Genomic DNA, 20,780 nt, shown 5'->3' with positions numbered 1-20,780 from the left:
GTTATGCCACTTGGCATCCATCTTGGGAACGTCTCCAGTCAGTTATTTCGGACTAACAAGATCAGGCTCCTATTCAAAAGAATGGGGAGGCATATGAGTTCATATTAACATTAAAAAGTACATCAGGCGAATCTGTGTTTTTGACATTGAATTGAACAGTATAAATATATTTCCCCAAATTTCTAAAATAAGACTAAACAAGATCTTTAGTAAGAGATAAAAGTCGTCAAGGTGTCCCGATATATGTTATTAATGGACTCCATGATGTACAGTGGAAGCAAGGAAACAGGCGGTTCGGTTTTTAAAAGAAGTCGACTAGTTTAGTTTGTTGTTCTAATAACCATCAGCAGATGTTTATTTTGTTTTTTTTAGTTATCATTCAAAAGAGCATTGATATGGGACAGAGATGAAAACTTTGACTTTTACCAGATCTACTTCAGGTGGGGTCCCGATATACAGAAATAATAGCCACCCCACCAGCCAATCAGAAAAGATAATTTCATGTCTCCGAGGATAACCAACCAACTAAAACATGTAATAAAACATTATAATTTCAAATGTAAAGGATTTTGTAAGGAGGAATTTTAACAAGGCCATTACAAGTCTTGAGCCATAAGACATGCGTCACTGTGTATCTCATTGTACTTTTAATAGGTACATAGTCTTTCTTGATGCTTGATGCCTAGTTCTCCTAATAGGGGTTTGCTGTTTCCTGCAACTTCTTTTTATACTGACTGGTGAAGAATCCCACCTAGAAACAGCAAAAAAAGCAATCAAGTCAGTGTCTATTACAAAGATCAATCATCATTCTTTATCATTGTTTAAAAAGCAATTAGAAGATTTTGTATTAAACTTTGTGTACTTCCTTCCATCATTTATTTCATAACAGATGCAAATGTAACATAGTAAACAATGTTCTTAATTAAGTCTAATGCATTCATTATGCATTAAAGGGGTGGTTCAGGATTTTGGACATAAGACCTCATTACTTTGGAGTGGGTAAGACTGTTTTTAGTGGCAGGCTAGCACATACCGTTGACTTGCGCTAGCCTAGCACCTGCGAACTCTGCAATTAGAAGGACTGGATGAAACGTGTTGAAAACGGTCTCCACTGATAAATATCACACTTGCTTACTTGGAAATGAGGTCTTATGTCCAAAATCCTGAACCACTCCTTTAATGCATTGCATTGAATTTTTTTAAAAATACAAAGAGGAAGAGGAACCTGCCACAATCCCATCACACACTCCCAAGTATATGGACAAACATTAACAGACAGAGGAAGTTCTCAGTAATTTAATTCCTTTAAAGTCCCGCACTATTTTGTGAAATTTCTTCAAAATATTAACTACAATCTGTCTTTTAATGTACACTACTGTCATCTCCTCTAAATGTTGAAAAACATTTAAATTACTCAACCCATTTATACTTAATTGTGCCATGTGGGTTGTCATTTACATTTACATTAATTTAGCAGATGCTTTTATCCAAAGAGACTTACATATGTCAACTATATTACAAGGACCATTGTCCCCAGTGCAACTTGGGATTAAGTGCCTTGCTCTCCTTACCAGCTACTACATTACCAACATACTAGCCCAGCTTCTTACCAGCTACATTACCAACATACTAGCCCAGCTTCTTACCAGCTACTACACTCCCAACATACTAGCCCAGCTCCATACCAGCTACATTACCAACATACTAGCCCAGCTTCTTACCAGCTACATTACCAACATACTAGCCCAGCTCCATACCAGCTACATTACCAACATACTAGCCCAGCTCCTTACCAGCTACTACGCTACCAACATACTAGCCCAGCTTCTTACCAGCTACTACACTCCCAACATATTAGCCCAGCTCCTTACCAGCTACATTACCAACATACTAGCCCAGCTTCTTACCAGCTACATTACCAACATACTAGCCCAGCTCCTTACCAGCTACTACACTCTCAACATACTAGCCCAGCTCCATACCAGCTACATTACCAACATACTAGCCCAGATTCTTACCAGCTACATTACCAACATACTAGCCCAGCTTCTTACCAGCTACTACACTCCCAACATACTAGCCCAGCTCCATACCAGCTACATTACCAACATACTAGCCCAGCTTCTTACCAGCTACATTACCAACATACTAGCCCAGCTCCATACCAGCTACATTACCAACATACTAGCCCAGCTCCTTACCAGCTACTACGCTCCCAACATACTAGCCCAGCTCCTTACCAGCTACATTACCAACATACTAGCCCAGCTCCTTACCAGCTACTACACTCCCAACATACTAGCCCAGCTCCTTACCAGCTACATTACCAACATACTAGCCTAGCTCCTTACCAGCTACTACACTCCCAACATACTAGCCCAGCTCCTTACCAGCTACATTACCAACATACTAGCCCAGCATCTTACCAGCTACTACACTCCCAACATACTAGCCCAGCTCCATACCAGCTACATTACCAACATACTAGCCCAGCTCCTTACCAGCTACATTACCAACATACTAGCCCAGCTTCTTACCAGCTACTATACTCCCAACATACTAGCCCTGCTCCTTACCAGCTACTACGCTCCCAACATACTAGCCCAGCTCCTTACCAGCTACACTACCAACATACTAGCCCAGCTCCTGACCAGCTACTTTACCAACATACTAGCCCAGCTTCTTACCAGCTACATTACCAACATACTAGCCCAGCTCCTTACCAGCTACTACGCTACCAACATACTAGCCCAGTTCCTTACCAGCTACATTACCAACATACTAGCCCAGATTCTTACCAGCTACTACACTACCAACATACTAGCCCAGCTTCTTACCAGCTACATTACCAACATACTAGCCCAGCTCCTTACCAGCTACTACGCTACCAACATACTAGCCCAGCTCCTAACAAGCTACCAACATACTAGCCTAGCTTCTTACCAGCCACTACTGTACATTACCAACGGCCCTTCTAAACTACCACCGCCTGTCAATAAATGAGTAAATATTGGTATCACTGCCTGTTCTCACTGCATGATTTCAGTGTTGGGAAGGTTACTTTGGAAATGTAATTGGTTACTGTTAGAAGTTTGATGCAATCATATCTGACATACAGTATACTGTGAACAGGGGCGCTGTTAGAAAATGTGGGCCCTATGACAGAAAATAATTATGATTTTATTCACGCTGCTAGGCAGCCTGTATTCTATGGACTTCGTTTTCACCTCAACGAAGGAACCAATCACAGAACGGAGGGAGGGCAGCAAGACGATGACGACACACCGAAGCCGTTATGAGCTACAGTATTTACAGACGCATTTGATAGACATTTGTAGCGCCCAATAAACAGCTCTGGGCATTCGTAAACCACATTTCAAATACGAATGTCTAGTTCCCAAACCCCATCTAAATGAGATGTGGTCTGATAAATATATTAAATTAATTGATTATACAATACAACCTGGAATAGGTTAAATACGACATAATCTTCACCTAGCAATTGACTATAGAACTTCAAAAAGCCATATACCACTTGTTTTCCCATTTTCCATTTCACTTCCAATAGAATAATGAATGAACACAAATGTACACGGACCTCTTCCCTCTTGGGGCCCTCGTAATTCGTCCCACTTTCCCCCCAGTCTGACGACTGTAAAGCTTCATTGAATTTAAATTCTACTTCCTTTAATTCAAATTTGAATTGTAATTCTAGACCCTGTTTTTGACCTCAATTCAAATGAAAGAATTGGATTGGAATTTAGGAGTCATTCTCAATTCAATTCTGAATTTTGCACAAGCCTGGTATACCGACAGTACTTGGTGACCTCGAGAAACAGAGATCTATGTGAAAAATTTGCCGGAACTCCTTTAATTTAGTACACTGAGAGCCAGTGATGAGCTGTGTTTAATTACCTTAACGAGACCCATGGTAATGAGAATTAGCAGGAGCAGTCCACCGACCATCCCACCAGCGATCTCCTTAATGAACTTAGGTTCCTCATATACCTCCACCTGGGTCCCAAGCTACAGGGATCACACACAGCACAATCCATCATTCATCCACTCCATGAGTCAATCTATTTATTCACTATCATTTGATCCATCAATTTAGTCATTTTCCTAAGTGTGCATGCATGCATAATGCACATACATGTGTGAATACACTAATTAATTTGTACATTCATTCATTGATTCATAAATTTCATTCATTCAATGGTGATGGCCATACCAGTGTTTAAAAATACTCAATACCTTGTGTATTTTAATTTTTTAAAATGTAATTTTACTTTAATAATGGCATTTAAAGGAAGTAGTTACCATAGTGACGGAGGGAATCTGTTGGCCATCAGCCGTGGGCAGAATGTACCTGTTTGTGTTATACTCCAGTTCTGACTCACTGGCCAAAATAAACTCACCAGACCTTACTCCAGTCTGACAGCAAGAGAGAGAGGAGAGGAGGAGAGAGAGAGAATCAAGAGAGAGAGGAGAGGAGGAGAGAGTGAGAATCAAGAGAGAGAGGAGAGGAGAGAGAGAGTGAGAAGCAAGAGAGAGAGGAGAGGAGGAGAGAGAGAGAGAAGCAAGAGAGAGAGGAGAGGAGGAGAGAGAGAGAGTAAAGCAAGAGAGAGAGGAGAGGAGGAGAGAGAGAGTGAGAAGCAAGAGAGAGAGGAGAGGAGAGGAGGAGAGAGAGTGAGAAGCATGAGAGAGAGGAGAGGAGAGGAGGAGAGAGAGAGGAGAGGAGGAGAGAGAGAGTGAGAAGCAAGAGAGAGAGGAGAGGAGGAGAGAGAGAGAGAAGCAAGAGAGAGAGGAGAGGAGGAGAGAGAGAGTGAGAAGCATGAGAGAGAGGAGAGGAGGAGAGAGAGAGAGTAAAGCAAGAGAGAGAGGAGAGAAGCATGAGAGAGGAGAGGAGGAGAGAGAGAGAGTAAAGCAAGGGAGACACAAAGCAAGTGAGAGACACGGTGCCTCATGTGAACATTTTTTGTTTTAACTGACTTTTTTATGTAATATTTGTGTTTGTTTTTTAGTCTTTATTAGACAGGGCAGAGACAGAGAGATAGGAAAAGAACGGACTCAGGAAATGACCTCAGGTCACACTGAGACTGAGCTCTTATGTGGTATAGGATGCAACCTCAGGTAGAACTGAGCCCTTATGTGGTATAGGATGCGACCTCAGGTAGAACTGAGCCCTTATGTGGTATAGGATGCGACCTCAGGTAGAACTGAGCCCTTATGTGGTATAGGATGCGACCTCAGGTAGAACTGAGCCCTTATGTGGTATAGGATGCGACCTCAGGTAGAACTGAGCCCTTATGTGGTATAGGATGCGACCTCAGGTTGAACTGGGCCCTTATGTGGTATAGGATGCGGCCTCAGGTCGGACTGAGCCATTCCATTATAATTGATCCTACAGTAATTGGTTAATTTTTGTCTTCATGCAGACATATGCTGTCATGTTTACGGTTGATCAACATTACCTGTGCAATCCATCCAGAGTGTAATTTGCCAGAGATTTCATAAAACACGCAGTCCTTCTTCTTTAAGTACACATCACACTTGAACACTCTGCAGGTAGCCACGGAGCAGTTCTGAAGACAACAGAGGAAAAGATCAGCCCAAGTTTTAGACTTTCAGTGGATAATGATTGCTGTGATGCTGTGATGCTGGTCAATCACTATGATGCTTTATTGTTGGGATAATGTTGGGATGGTCTAGTAAAGAGAGGAACTCACTATGATTTTTGATTGGTTCACAGCATAGTCATTTTCTGGGTTTGTATCATGCGCCTGCCGGCAACCTGCAATCTTAAGGAAGAACCAAAATGACTGTCCTCAGAACACAAAGCACTGTATAACAGAAACCGTTGATCTGAAGTAAAACCCAGAACGGCTGTTACCAACACACAATATATCTATCTCTTACCAACAGAGCCTCTATATTAGACCAGATATCCATCTTGCCTAGTTTAATGGGAACACGGATCACAACAGTCAGATTGAGTCGCCTGTTACCATTTTCCACCTGAAATCAATGAACACAAAGAGGAGAGGGAATGAGTAGACACAGAGGTTGTTAATCTCAGTGAGACAGTGAGCAGTAACAAAGGAAGAGTTTTAGAAAAGGTGTGTTACAAGTGGGTACTGAACAACTTTAAGTTGTGCACTTGTTTCTTAGTTCTTTGGGTTGTATTTACTTCACACCCTCACATTCCTTCAAAATGAAAGTGTATGCTGCTTAACTGCAAGTTCCTACCATCTTCATAATCAAGTAGCAAAGAGGGGTTTTTTTTGGTGCTCTATGTGTGAAACCAGAAATAACTTGGTACACCACTTCAGTCATGAAACGGACACCAGTGTCATTTCCTGTACCCACACACTTTTTAGTGCCTATTTATCTGCAGGCTGCTGGACAATGTGCAAGATGCACAGCATAACTTCTGTGTGAAAGTGCAACGGCCTTTTGATATTTGATAAAAATATGTCTTACAGTATAACTGTGACCTAGCAGAAATGTTCTAAAAGAGGTTTTGTTTATTTATGGATATTTATGTATTATGAAAGGGCTTGTGCTAAAACATTATCATTAAGAGTGCAGTCGTTATAGTGTGTAAAGACTTCTACAGGAATATCTCGATCATGTTGAGGTATTATGAATACTTAAAGGTGCTCCAAGTTCACACGTTTAGGCTAAAAAAAAATTGTCACTTAAAGCAAACATCACCTCACCATACGCTAGCTGCCTGTGTCCTGAAAAGGATTACACAGACAAAATAACAACACACTTCAAAGACAGCAGAGATGCACAGAGCCTGTGGCAGGGCATACAGGCCATCACTGACTACAAGCCTGCGCCACGGAGCTGTGAAAACAACACCTCTCTGCTAAATGACCTGAACAGTTTTTTCGCCCGTTTTGAAGCACAAAATGACACTCACCCACAGAAAACCCCACCTCCCCCCCACGACCAACCCCTGTACCTGTCCTCTGCCAGCGTGAAGAGAACACTAGCCACCATTAACCCACGCAAAGCAGCAGGCCCAGACAACATACCAGGACGAGTGTTGAAGGACTGTGCAGAAGAGCTGAAGGATGTTTTTACAGACATTTTCAACACCTCTCTGGAGCAAGCAGTCATCCCATCACTTTTCAAAACTGCCACCATCATACCCGTGCCAAAGAAATCATCACCATCATGCTTCAATGACTACCGTCCTGTAGCACTCACGCCCATAATCATGAAGTGCTTCGAACGGCTAGTCATGTCACACATCAAAGCCACCCTACCCTCCACCCTGGACCCCATCCAGTTTGCATACCGAGCCAAACGATCCACGGAGGATGCAATCTGCTCTGCCCTCCATCCAGCCCTCACCCACTTGGAAAATAAAGACTCATATGTGAGAATGCTGTTCATAGACTTCAGTTCAGCATTCAATACCATAATACCACAACAACTCATCAGCAAACTGGACAAGCTAGGATTCAGTACCTCCCTCTGCAACTGGCTGCTGGACTTCCTGTTGCAGAGACCACAAGCAGTACGTGTCGGGAACAACACCTCAAGCACTCTGACCCTGAGCACGGGGGCCCCTCAAGGGTGTGTGCTCAGCCCCCTGCTCTTCACACATGACTGTACAACCACTCACAGCTCCAACCATCTGGTGAAGTTTGCGGACGACACAACACTGGTGGGCCTCATCACTAAGGGCGATGAGGCTCACTACAGAGAAGAAGTAGACCTGCTGGCTAAATGGTGCAAAGACAACAACCTCCTGCTGAATGTCAGCAAGACCAAGGAGATTGTTGTCAACTTTCAGAGAGGCCACAAACAACTGCCACCACTGTCCATCGACGGAGATGCTGTGGAGAGAGTGAGCAGCACAAAATTTCTGGGGGTGCACATCAGCGACGACCTCTCCTGGACCACCAACACAGCATCACTGGCGAAGAAAGCCGAGCAGCGCCTCTACTTCTTGCGCAAATTGAAGAAGGCAAGTGCCACGCCTCCCGTCATGACTACATTCTACAGAGGGACCATCGAGAGCATCGTGTCCAGCAGCATCACATGTGGGGCGGAAGCTGCACAGATCAGAACAGGAAGACCCTCCAGCGCATTGTTAACACAGCTAAGAGGATCATTGGAGCACCACTCCCCTCCCTGCAGGACATTTACACCACCCGCCTCACCCGCAAAGCACTAATGATTGTCAAGGACACAACCCACCCTGCACACGAACTGTTCAGCCTCCTGTCCTCTGGAAAGAGGTACAGGAGCCTCCGCTCCCGCACCACCAGACTTGCAAGTAGCTTCATCCACCAAGCAATCAGGATGCTGAACACTCTACCCACTCTCCCATCACTGACAGCCCCCCCCCACCCACCAGCCAGTCAGGAACCTAGGAACCTAGGATCCTGTCTACCCTAACCCCCCCCCCCCCCAACACCGCCCTGTGGAACTGCACTGTGACTGCGCAGCCAAACGTGTTGCTGCATTACTGCATATCAATGTAAATATACAGGTCACACAAGCACAAGTTTAAACTTCATGTAACTGTTAAGACTATGTAAATATACAACACAACTACCTCTATTTTTTTTTGATATATGTCCTATATTTCTGTTTTTGATATATGTTCTATATTTCAGTCTCGCACTTTAATTTAATCTTTATTGTCTATGTCCATGTCTGTATTTAAAGTATGTCTATGTCTGCATGGGAAAGTAAGAAACGAAATTTCAATTCTTTGTATGACCAGTGCATGTAAAGAAATTGACAATAAAAGCCGACTTGACTTGACTTGACTTGACTTGAATACACTGTAAAAAAACGCGATCTCTGTAAATGTAATTTGGTCTCTGCATTTATCCCTTCCGTGAATTAGTGAACATACAGTAAACATACAGTGAGGTTAAGCACACAATGAACACACAGTGAGGTGAAGCACACACTAACCCGGAGCAGTAAACTGCCTTGCTACAGTGATACTCAGGGAGCAGTGAGGGGTTAGGTGCCTTGCTCAAGGGCACTTCAGTCGTGGATGTGGGCATGGGAGGGCAGTGCTCAACCACTTCCCCCGCCCACATTTTTCCTACTGATCAGGGATCGAACCGGCAACCCTTCGGTTACAAGCCCAAAGCCCTAACCAGTAGGCCACGGCTGCCTCAGCTCTGTGAACAGCCCAAGCTCCAAAAACGGCAACAAAAACAACCTGGCCCATAAAAACATAACAAATCACAGACGAGATGCGCATTAAGGAGAGTTTCAATTGCACAGGAGTGAGGGGGAGGGAGTAGTGAGCTACAGCAGCTCTCAGTTTTGTTTGAACGTTAACAGAAGTGACGTTACCCAGCATCGCTTAGAGCGCCTTTAATTTTAATTATGAGCTATTATGAATACTTGATATAATATCTATATCTGGCACCAACCTTATGATACAAACTCAGTGTAGCTTACAGTATCACAGTATACCACTTTCTGTGACCTATAGTAGAGACATTTTGAAGGGCACAAGGCAAGGTACCTGCAAAAGCTGTGTCACTGGTTTCTCCACGTTGCTCTTGTCTGCCGTAAAGTTAACATAACTGGTTGTGTTGTGATGTCTTGTCCAGCCAGGCATGAAAAATAAAACAAAGAACATCCAGCCCATAGTGCCACTGAAAGTTCACTTATTCACAATTAAATGGGCCATGCTAACCTTCATTGATTTCATATTTCTTTATAATAACACTGAAAACTAATGATTCTTTTACATCAATCCACAAGCAGATAAACAAGCAGGCTGGCAAAGCTGTGAGAAACAACCACAAGCAATTGCCTCTGCCCCACTAAGACCATCATGTCTCATGGGTGTGGCAAGCCCAGAGCAGTGGAACCAGGATGCATGACAGCAGCAGGCCCATCAGACAGTGCTAGCTGCCCTGTGGGTATGCAAAAGAGTAATAGTCCCTCTATCTACCTGGCTGGTCCACACGGTCTCTTCACGTCCACATATGTAATGGAGTGGAGAGAGAGCCTCAACACGAATGTTTAAGTTTGGTTACATATTAACCTTCTCTCCACCTTAGGGCCACTCAGAGATCAATATGAAATACTAGTTCCACTCCAGCTGCTGCACTAATGAGGGCGTGGCCACATAAGTAAGTATATATATATATACTTTTGATCCCGTGAGGGAAATTTGGTCTCTGCATTTATCCCAATCCATGAATTAGTGAAACACACTCAGCACACAGTGAAGCACACACTAATCCCTGCGCAGTGAGCGATACGTTGTCTCTTACTTATTCACAGTTAGCCACAGAAGATTGTGCAGTAGATGAAGTCCTGATGTGTCCCTGGTCTGTCTCAGGCATGGCTGCTGTTTGGGCCTGGTTTGCACGCTAGGTCAGATAGCAGTCATGCCTGAGACGAGAAGGCGTGTGCTGAGGCTCACCCACTCACCAGCTGCGTTTCCCAATGCTGAGTTTTACCCACCTCCTGACAACCACATAAATGCGGTGTCTGACCTGGATCTGCCTCGTTACGAAGCTTCCACTGTCCAAGGCGTGCAGATCGTTTCCACTGAAAGAGGAAGACCGCGTGTAACTAAGGCCTGTGCATTTTGTTACACCTAGTCATCCAACAACATCGATGAACATGACACCCATTTCACAGAGCAAAAGGTCACCTTGTCACATTTGCTGTGAAAGACACATTCTGGTCAGAACGGCTCTCGTCATGAACCCCATACTGAACCACAAAGACAACCTGAAATAGAAGAAAACACAAGTATGACTCGGCCCTAGAACTTGGGCCAGGAAGTACTAAATTTACCAATGTAACCAGTACCAGTATTGACACATTTGAGTCTTCAGCACTAGTGGCTGGCTTTTTTCAAAATCGATTTCTATCAGCCATCTAAAACACTCTTCAGTTTACAGGCGTTTTGGACAGTACGTCAAAACTGTTATTGTTTCACATTCCTCTGCTATCTGTAGGTTATTTTGAAGATATTAAACTAAACGGTAACACTTTACAGTAAGGGTATGAATTATCATGAATTTATGCATGAATTAATTCATATTATGTATTACTTCATTCCTTAATATCTCATGAATCATCAGGGATTTGCATGCGTTCGTGACCTTATACATGAACAACACATCATTATGATTTATTTAGAATGATCATAATGATTTCTTTTTCTGCCAAAAATGCGGTCTCCACTACTCAGATTCGGATTTGAATACACCTTGTGCAGTTCTCTAAACACATGTCATTGTTCTCACTTTAGTTGAGGGGCCACAGACATGATGAATTCATGAGTAATTAACCTTACATTTATGTAATCATGATGATCATGCTTAAGAAATAATGATGATGTACCCACTGTACCTAATGCTTTAGTTGATGTGTTGTTCATGTATGAGGTCATGAAGAGAGAGACTTTGAACTAACGTCAATTCCTGATGATTCATAAGATATAAAGGGATGAAGTAATGCATAAATAATAAATTAATTCATACATGAATCATGATAATTCATGTACCCTTACCGTAAAGTGTTACCATAAACATACTGTACTGCACTTAACCCATTTAATTAAGCGTTTGGATTAATCCAGTAAGCCCTGTCTCTCTGCGGTCTGACTGACCGTGTCGTCGGCTCTGAAGATGGGATTGTTGATGCTGCAGACCGTTTCCCCATTGGAGACTCCGTGTCCACTGCCCTGCGACCTGCAGGCCACCCTTCCCTGCCTCGACAGGAAAAACGCATGAGACGAGTTCACACATAAGCAAATGATCAAAAGATGCTGATGTGAAACTACTGAGTTTACACACACACATACACACACACACTATATACACACACACACACACATACACACACGTACAGACACACGTACACACACACATATACACACACATGCAAAGTTGTGGGTTGTTGGTTTTTCCTATCATCACTATTCTCAGACACACAGAGAGACACATACTGCTACTGACACACACACACACACACACACACACACACGCACGCACCTGGCTCTTGGTGAAGGCCCTGTAGGAGAGGCCATGCGGGTAGGATAAAGACACACAGGAGTTGTAGGAGTTCTCTCCTCTATTCTCCACCATCACCGTCACAAACAGGTCCTGTGCAACACCAACATCGATGTGTGTGGCCCTAACAAACGCAGTCACACAGACTATAAGCATATCTCATGTCCACCTCTGAACCGGCACAGTCAAAGCAGCTAGGAGTGCACTGAGCGTTTAGCCACAGTCATATCCCACTTCAGCACAAAGCTCAAAATAGCGTTTATATTTAAGGTGGTAGCATTGTCAAAATAGCTTTTATATTTAAGGTGGTAGCATTGTCAAAATAGCTTTTATATTTAAGGTGGTAGCATTGTCAAAATAGCGTTTATATTTAAGGTGGTAGCATTGTCAAAATAGCTTTTATATTTAAGGTGGTAGCATTGTCAAAATAGCTTTTATATTTAAGGTGGTAGCATTGTCAAAATAGCTTTTATATTTAAGGTGGTAGCATTGTCAAAATAGCTTTTATATTTAAGGTGGTAGCATTGTCAAGCAAATTTAACTCCTACAGTAACCACTGTCACTACTTTCTAAAGATTTCAATAGGGGCAGTCGTGGCCTACTGGTTAGCGCTTCGGATTTGTAACCGGAGGGTTGCTGGTTTGAAACCCGACCAGCAGGAACGGCTGAAGTGCCCTTGAGCAAGGCATCTAGCCCCTCACTGCTACCCGAGCGCCGCTGTAGCAGGCAGTTCACTGCGTCGGGATTAGTGTGTGCTTTACCTCACTGTGTGTTCACTGTGTGCTGAGTGTGTTACACTAATTCACGGATTGGGATAAATGCAGAGATGCAAAATGTAAATTTCCCTCACGGGATCAAAAGAATATATATACTTATACTTAGATTGTTACCGCCTGTTCATACAGCTAGAGAACTGAATGCACTCAGCCCTGATGTGACACGTCAAAGCTGGACCTGGCACGCATCTGACACATGCTCTCCAGACTGACCCTGTGAAGTTGAAATCCACTCGCAGGTTGTCCTCACAGATCTTGTCTGGTCCGCAGTCGATCTCGAAGTCTAACTGCGGGGGGGAAAAAAACCTTGAATGTGAACAAAATGATCCATAATGCACAACGTCCACACAAGCCCTGGACATCACTCCCTTGACCACCAACACAGTGAAGCCACAGTAGCTGATGAAACTTTTCTTTGCATAAGATCTAAGATCTGTAAGACACATGACTTACTTGTGGCTGTTTATAGACTTATAAACCTCTAACACCTCTCTACCATTAAATGGCACACACCCCATATTAGACAGATCACTCAGTACACAGAGTAGAGGCTATAGACCACATTACAAGGCGGGGTGTGAGGGTCAAGAGTCATTCATTCATCCTGTAGATATATATATACTGTACTGTCACCACTAAGAGTGCTCTCTGGCTACACCAGTGTGGATCTCCAGTGTGCTCTCTGGCTATCACCAGTGTAGAGCCATTTCACTACAGAAAGCTGGTTGGTGGAGCCATTTCACTACAGAAAGCTGGTTGGTGGAGCCATTTCACTACAGAAAGCTGGTTGGTGGGAGCTCTGTGGCCCAGTTCATTTCTCGATCCCACCCTGCCTCTCTCTCCCACGTGCTTCCTGTCACTCTTCACTGACCTCTATTAATAGAGGTAGAAAGCCCCAGAAATATACTAAAAAAAGAAAGATGGCTGATGATCATCTCACCACTGAAAACCCACTCACCATGTGGTCTGAAAGAAGACGTGCGTCACTGGACAGTCTTGGCCGCAGGTTGCCCTTTCCAGTGATAGGAAGTCCATCAAAGGTAAAGGTCACCCTGTTGGCAATGGGATTCAAGGCATCCTCTGGGCAGCCCTTATATGAAATGATAGAGAGAGAGAGTGAGAATCAGCCAAGAGTTCTCTGTGTTTGTGCTAAATTGAATAATGATATAGGGAAGTTGAAGTTGATGTCTGATAAGGGAGTGTCAACCACTAGAAAATGTAGACATTGGTCCAAACCAGAAATGGGGCACTGAGCTTACATGTATTGTGAAGCTGTGAAAAAAGCAGCTTTTCTGCAGTGCTGCTGTGATGGAGCCATTTGTAACACGCTGGTTTGGTGCAAAGGAAGCCCGGAATGACTGTCGTACGTGATCCAGCGTAAACATGTAGTCCAGTTTAGCCTTTAAATCTACATTACAGGGTCAAAACAAACAATATGGAGCCATTCACTTCATACTCAGCCAGAAAACAATAAACAACACACCCTTTGTATAGTAATTATTAAACACCATATAGTTTTACATAATCACTGTGACCCAGTTCGGAACAAACTAACAAAACCAAACTACAAACTCATCCAGGACAGTGCACAGACACCTGTTTTTTTTTTTTTTTGGGCGCACTTGAAAAATGGGAAGCTTGGGTCTCGCTATGGGTCATTTCCAGAGAACGAATCTGTCTGCTCTGAGAGGAAAAAGAGTCATGTCATGTCTGGCAGTGTTGACCTGTGGAGCCGGAAGTGACCTCTGACATGAGGAAGCACACGGTGGCGTTGATACGGAGCGCCGCAGAACAGTTCAACACACTGGTGGGAATTTTAGAAGGACTGTAGAACACCTCAGTTTCCACAGAAACAAGAGGTGTGGACCTGGAGACGATATGCATCAGAGGGACAGAGAGAGAGAGAGAGAGATAGGAGAGAGAGAGAGAGAGAGAGAGAGAGAGAAGGATATAGTGAAAATATATGACGCCCCCTAATGTTCATTGTAATATTTTTTTAAGGTGGGATTTTTTTTTAACTACTTTTATATACAGTACCCTCTCAGTAGTGCGTGTGTGTGTGTGTGTGTGTATGTGTGTTTGTGTGTGTGTGTGTGTGTGTATGCATGCATGTGTTTTGAGTTTTAATAATATGAGAACCTGAGCAGCAGAACCGCTCCTTTGGACCCGACTGCGATGTCAGGCAGTCCGTCTCCACTCTGGTCCAAAGCAGACTGGGCCACGGTCAGCCCAAAGAACCGCAGTCCGGACTGCACCGACGAACCAGCAATCCTCTGTCAAAGTAAACAAAGGAAAAAGAGAGTTAAACAGAAATGCTGATAGTGACACATCAGTCAGCTGTGCTACCTACAGAGTCCCGACGGTCATGGAAAACCAGGAAAAGTTATGGAATTATAAAATCCCATTTTCTAGGCTGGGAGAAATAATGGAATTCAGTACTCTTTCTCTCTCTCTCTCTCTTTCCTCTCTCTCTCTCACCTGTGAGTAGGTAGGGTTGATTCCTCCTATCTTCCCATTGAAAATGTACACACTGCCCTGTCCGTTATCCTCCAGAGGAGCTCCCACGGCCACGTCCCTGATCCCGTCCCCGTTCAGGTCAGCCAGGCTGGCCAGAGACGAGCCGAACCTCCCCCTCTGACCCTCCAGCCCCAGCAGGGACACCCCAGTGGCAGACACTTCTGTAGAGCCCTGGGAGAAACCACAACACAACACAACACAACACAACACAACACAACACATAAACATCAAGCAAACTATTCAAGTATTCAAAACCATTCATAAGTACATAACATTACCTGTAATATACTTGTCCTTGAATTACCATTGTGGAATATTTTTATATATTGTATGCATTTTTAGGGAACCACATTGTCACTATATATAAATGAAAGAAAACACACAGTATATGCTGTTGTTTTAATAGTATGATATTGTGTACCAGTAATTATTTTGTTATATTATATATTATTATATTGTTATATTACCATATATATATATATATATATATATATTACCTCCTCTGTAAAATAATACACCAACACTTTCCCCTCTCTTCCTCCCTCTGTGTGCATGGGGGCAGATGCCAGAATCAGATCAGTGTTGGAGTCTCCGTCCAAATCCACCACACACACCTCTGCTCCAAAGTACGCCCCAATCTGAGACTGAGAGAAAGAGATAGAGAGAAATGAGTATGTGTGTGTGTGTGTGAGAGAGAGAGAGAGTGAGAGAGAGAGAGAGAGAATGCAGCTATAAAACTCAACTAAATTACTCAAATATCTCATAGCAATGATACACATGTTACCTGTTGACCTTCCTGCTCCAGATTCGTCTGAAGCCCAGAGGGGTGGAAGACCACCACCAGCCCTTTATGCTTGTACCTCGGAGCGCCGAGAATGGCATAGCTCTGACCATCCATGGTGGCCAGGGCCAACGAATAGCCTAGAACATGGGTATGACATGAGCGTTATACCCTCTGAAATAGAGACCACCTTGAACATGACTAAGACATTTACTGTATGTAAGTTGCAATACCCTCAAAACATAAAAAAGAATAGTGAGATGAGAGTGGCATTGTTTGTTACCCATATCTACATAAATGAATCTATATTATCCACCGAATCTGACCAGAATGTCCTGTAGAAGGCTGTTTGCACTGCAATTTATACATAGTCCAGTCGTAATCCAGTCGTAGACCTCGAGGGCAATGGGACAACACAGAACATACAACACAATCCACAAATTCAAAGACAGAGGTTAAGTAAAACCACCATTTAAACTAAATAAGTTGCACACGTTTGCTGTGTTTCACCTTTTCTGTAGCCTGATGTGGCAGATTGATCATATAGTTTGCTAATCTGATTATAATCCTGAATCAAATGATTAGTGTATTTGTACAACCCCAAATAAGAAAAAGTTGGGACGTTGTGTAAAATATGAATAAAAACAGAATGTATAATCTGCAAATATTGTAAACTCATATTTAGTTACCAAAAGGACACAGACAACATATCAAATGTTGAAAATGACGAAAATGTGACTATTTCATGGAAAATATATGTTAATTTTGAATTTGATACCAGCAACACGTTTCCAAAAAGGTTGGGACGGGGAAACAAAATGTTGTAAAACTTGTGCAATGATAAAGAAAACAAAAGGAGGAATGTTTCACAACTAATTAAGGTTACTGGCAACACAATTGGGTATGAAAAAGAGGATCCCAGAGAGGCAGAGTCTCTTAATAGTAAAGATATAGGTATTCATCACTCTGTGTAAACCTGTGTGGACAAACGATTAAACAATGTAATTTTAAAGCTTCTTAACATGAAATTGTGTTTTGCATTTTTAAAGTTTCTTAACATGAAACTGTGAAAAGTGTTTGTGGAGTTCATCATCTTCTACAGTACATAATATCATTAGAATATTTAGAGAATCCAGAGAAATCTTTGCAAACTAGGGATAGAGCTGAAAAACAATATTGGGTGGCTGTGGTCTTTTGGACCTCAACTGGCACTACATTAAAACCAGACCTCTTTCTGAAAATCATTGTATGGGCTCAGGAATACCTTTGATAATCATTGTCTATGAGCACAGTTTGATACTTAACTCAGAGTAAACTTTACCATGCAACCGGCCAAAATTGTATTCTTTTTGGAAATCATGGACTCATCTGGGCTAAAGAGTAGAAGGCCTAGCCAAGCATCCAACCTTTCCAATTTGTTTTGGTGGAAACCCAACATCTATGACGGTGTGGAGGTACATTAGTGCCTACAGCATGGGCATCTTGCACATCTGGCAAGGCACAATTAATTCAGAATGATGTATACATATATCATAACATACCATAACATAACATATCAGGGCCATTTTATGATTAATTGAAATACATTTCTTACATACGGTTCCTTTAAAATAAAGGCTTTTTAATGTATATTCCTTGTGAGTGCCTCAGAATTACTGTTTATTTGGAAAACATTTTGGATCTCCAAGCTGAAGAGCACCAGAGGAATACACATCTCAACACCCAAGCAGCACTCCTAGTAACTCGTTTATGGGTTTACAAGACTTGTATCACATTCTGTTTTTATTTGCATTTTACACAACGTCCCAACTTTTTCTGATTTGGGGTTGTATTACTGTAAAGATGCGTCCTCACCCAGGTAACTGTCATCCCCGTGTGGTTCCAGAAGGTTGGCTTCATGAAAAGATGCGTCTTCTCCGCTGGGTGTGTACTTCTGATAGCCCCCTCTCCATTGGTATGCTCCAACAGAACCCATTACAATGCCTCCCTAAAAATGAGAAATGCCAAATGGAATTATAATTTATAATATTTTCATATTATTTGGTTGATTTCTTTTTTAACGGATAAGGATAAGTATATAAGTGAAATAGATACTAATTTAATGAATAACCACAGTGCAATTTGTATACATACATTACAAGGGCCAGTCTGGTTTAACTTATTTTTTTTACTGCAGGGGTTTGAAGATGAGAGTCGATTAAGCTCGCTTTTTTATTACAGGAGTTTGACGATGAGAGAAGATTAAGCTCTCCTTTTTACCTCAGGAGTATGAAGTGGTGCAGCACTGAAGCCCTCTTGTGCCAGCTCAAATTTTGTAGAACCACCACCTCCTAAAAGAACCAACCGAATAACGTATGATCAAAAATACAGCCATAGGCCAGATCCTCTGATAAATTAACTTATTTACATATGTTCGTTGAAGAGACACTTTCCTCCAGAGACACTTAGAAACAGATCAGACATACATATTTCTCTCAGTGTGCCTGAACAGCTTGGTTATCAAATCCATGGCCCCACTACCAATACAGCTATGGTTGGGGTCGGTGGAAGGAAAGGAAAAGCTGGACATTTGCTCTCAGCACCAGACCACTAGGGGGTGCCACACGTATGTTAAGGGAACTTTCCCATACAGGAAAAAAATGCATATAAAAAGGCATATATTTTTGGGCATATTCAAAAATACATTTTTGAATATTTAAATATATTTCAAAAAAACATTGTGAAAATACAGCATATTTCAAATATATTTTTGTTGTGTATATGGGTAGGTGACAGTATGTTCCCAGACCGCTAGTTTTTCATTCCCTAGCTCTGGCTGTCTTTGTGGATAACGTAGGCTACCCTCTCCCCAGCCCTTGCTGACTTTATGGATAACGTACCCTCTATGGATATGATGTTACTCTCCAGAGTCTCCTTCAGTCTATCCAGAGCTTCAAAGTTGTAAACCTTGAACATGTGCTTTTCCACTGGTTTGGATGCAATGATCTTAAGTTCATCGTCAGAAACTTTCCCAACCTGTAAAATTCCAAGATGGTTGACACCAAGGTGGAAATGGCATTTGCAATAATATTGGTGATTCTGCAAGCCTCACTACACTCTAAAAAATGCTGGGTTATTTTTTCAACCCAAACGCTGGGTTGAGGCTGTTGGGTCATTTTGTTTGGTTGTTTTTACTCATATTGGGTCATTTCTGTAACCCAGCTTGCTGGGTTGATAGTTTATCACTGCTGGGTTGATAGTTTAGGGCTGTGCTCCCTCCTGTCCCCCACCTGACGTGGAGTACACTACCCAGCACCAGGGTGACTTCAACACAGCTGCATAGTTATTTGAAGGTTGAGAGAAAAAAAATCGTCAGGCAGGCAGGCAGGCATATTCTTTCAACCGTCAAGTCCAGCAGCTGTCAACATGCAATGGAAATCAGGTGATTTCGGAAGGTATGTATCTGCTTTTATTTATTTATTTATTTTTATCCAGACGGATTTTAAAAGGATCAAGGATATCAAGGAATATTCTGCCTGCCATTTCGTTCAGCTTCAAGCAGGTTAGCAGGTGTCATTCCAGCTAATATTAGCTACTGTTAATGTTAAATCTACACAAATACAGACTCGTTACATAGTTCTGTATTCACTGGGTAGGAACTGCTGAACAGAAACAAAACGAACTTTTACAACGAACTACAATTAGCATACCAGCAGCTGGTAGGTAACGTTAGCACACTTGGAAACTTTATGCTAATTAAATATGCTTCTGGCTAACGTTTGTCAACTAGCTAACACAGTCGAAGTAGTCTCTTCACAACACGTAACTTACGATAATAATCATGCCAAACAACATCTTATTAAATCATTCAGGGTAGCCTCATATTATAGCCATGTAACTTACTGGGTGGTTCTTGGTGGTAACATTAACTTGGATTCACTAACTGAATAATGTGTTAACATTAGCTAGCTAACGTTAGCACTGCTTAACTTATGTTTGTCAGCCTAATGTTAATGGTAATGTTAGCGTTATCAAGCTCATCTGACATAAACGCACGTTTTGTAGGCTATTATCGGTATTATATTTTAAAAAATATAGGTGGTCATGGTTTCCGAGTGTGTTGCACTAATAATTTGTCTCCTGGTGGATTTTTATGTCTGTCAATATCATTCACTGGTAATGGTTCATGCAAGTCTTGACATAAAGTTCTGTAGGCTAACAGTGATTAAAATGCACTCTTTTTTTCTTTGACAGGGCTGACCCCCAAAACGGACTTTGGAATCTGCCTGCCTTCATGGAAGTATCACATGCATTTTATACTAGGCTAGCTATTCAAAAATAAAGAAAACTATCAAATAAATAATTGTGTCGAACTGTTTTATTTCATTGCATGGCTTTTGAGGGCCATTTAATAAAGACTGTTTATATCAGGCCTAAAGCTGTTAACAGAAGGTGTGACTTTAAAGTAAGTAAATACAAACTTTGACTTATTAAAAGTTTGTACAAGCAGAGTATTTAAAAAATCAACCAGTAGTTTTTGGGGATTTGGTTACATAACCCAAACATTTTGTAACTTTAAATAAACAGTTGTGTCAACATAACCCAACATATTGGTTAAATTTCAACCCAGTTGTTGGGTTAAATTTAGTAACCCAATTCGCTTGGTTAAGATAACCCAATGCTGTGTTGGACCAC

General features: G+C 42.1%; 2 protein-coding genes across 2 annotated transcripts in view; one reads left to right on the top strand and one right to left on the bottom strand.

The window, feature by feature from the left end:
* Positions 1-20,780, top strand: part of grnb (granulin b) — a 269,480-nt gene that overhangs the window by 224,793 nt on the left and 23,907 nt on the right. The gene's annotated exons all lie outside the window — the stretch shown is intronic.
* LOC143102275 (integrin alpha-M-like) overlaps positions 1-20,780 on the bottom strand; it is a 28,687-nt gene that overhangs the window by 917 nt on the left and 6,990 nt on the right. The window contains exons 9-30 of the mRNA XM_076265773.1: positions 18,986-19,121; positions 18,366-18,436; positions 17,961-18,093; positions 16,110-16,246; positions 15,823-15,969; positions 15,287-15,496; positions 14,948-15,081; positions 14,533-14,675; positions 14,068-14,216; positions 13,767-13,898; positions 13,022-13,095; positions 12,015-12,156; positions 11,630-11,728; positions 10,664-10,743; positions 10,471-10,557; positions 9,518-9,596; positions 5,920-6,018; positions 5,730-5,801; positions 5,475-5,585; positions 4,321-4,434; positions 3,916-4,026; positions 1-751 (exon numbers count right to left, since the gene is read on the bottom strand). The exon at positions 1-751 is cut by the window's left edge and continues 917 nt beyond it. Coding sequence (XP_076121888.1) covers positions 692-751; positions 3,916-4,026; positions 4,321-4,434; positions 5,475-5,585; positions 5,730-5,801; positions 5,920-6,018; positions 9,518-9,596; positions 10,471-10,557; positions 10,664-10,743; positions 11,630-11,728; positions 12,015-12,156; positions 13,022-13,095; positions 13,767-13,898; positions 14,068-14,216; positions 14,533-14,675; positions 14,948-15,081; positions 15,287-15,496; positions 15,823-15,969; positions 16,110-16,246; positions 17,961-18,093; positions 18,366-18,436; positions 18,986-19,121 — 2,520 coding nt within the window. The 3' untranslated portion in view covers positions 1-691. The remainder of the gene's footprint in view (positions 752-3,915; positions 4,027-4,320; positions 4,435-5,474; positions 5,586-5,729; positions 5,802-5,919; positions 6,019-9,517; positions 9,597-10,470; positions 10,558-10,663; positions 10,744-11,629; positions 11,729-12,014; positions 12,157-13,021; positions 13,096-13,766; positions 13,899-14,067; positions 14,217-14,532; positions 14,676-14,947; positions 15,082-15,286; positions 15,497-15,822; positions 15,970-16,109; positions 16,247-17,960; positions 18,094-18,365; positions 18,437-18,985; positions 19,122-20,780) is intronic.

The sequence above is a fragment of the Alosa pseudoharengus genome, unplaced genomic scaffold, assembly GCF_046254945.1.
Source record: "Alosa pseudoharengus isolate Yale_2024_CS ecotype anadromous, Long Island Sound unplaced genomic scaffold, YU_APseudo_1.1 YU_APseudo_1.1_scf_4, whole genome shotgun sequence".
NCBI classification, from domain to species: Eukaryota; Metazoa; Chordata; class Actinopteri; order Clupeiformes; family Clupeidae; genus Alosa; species Alosa pseudoharengus.
This window is presented reverse-complemented; position numbering and strand designations above follow the sequence as displayed.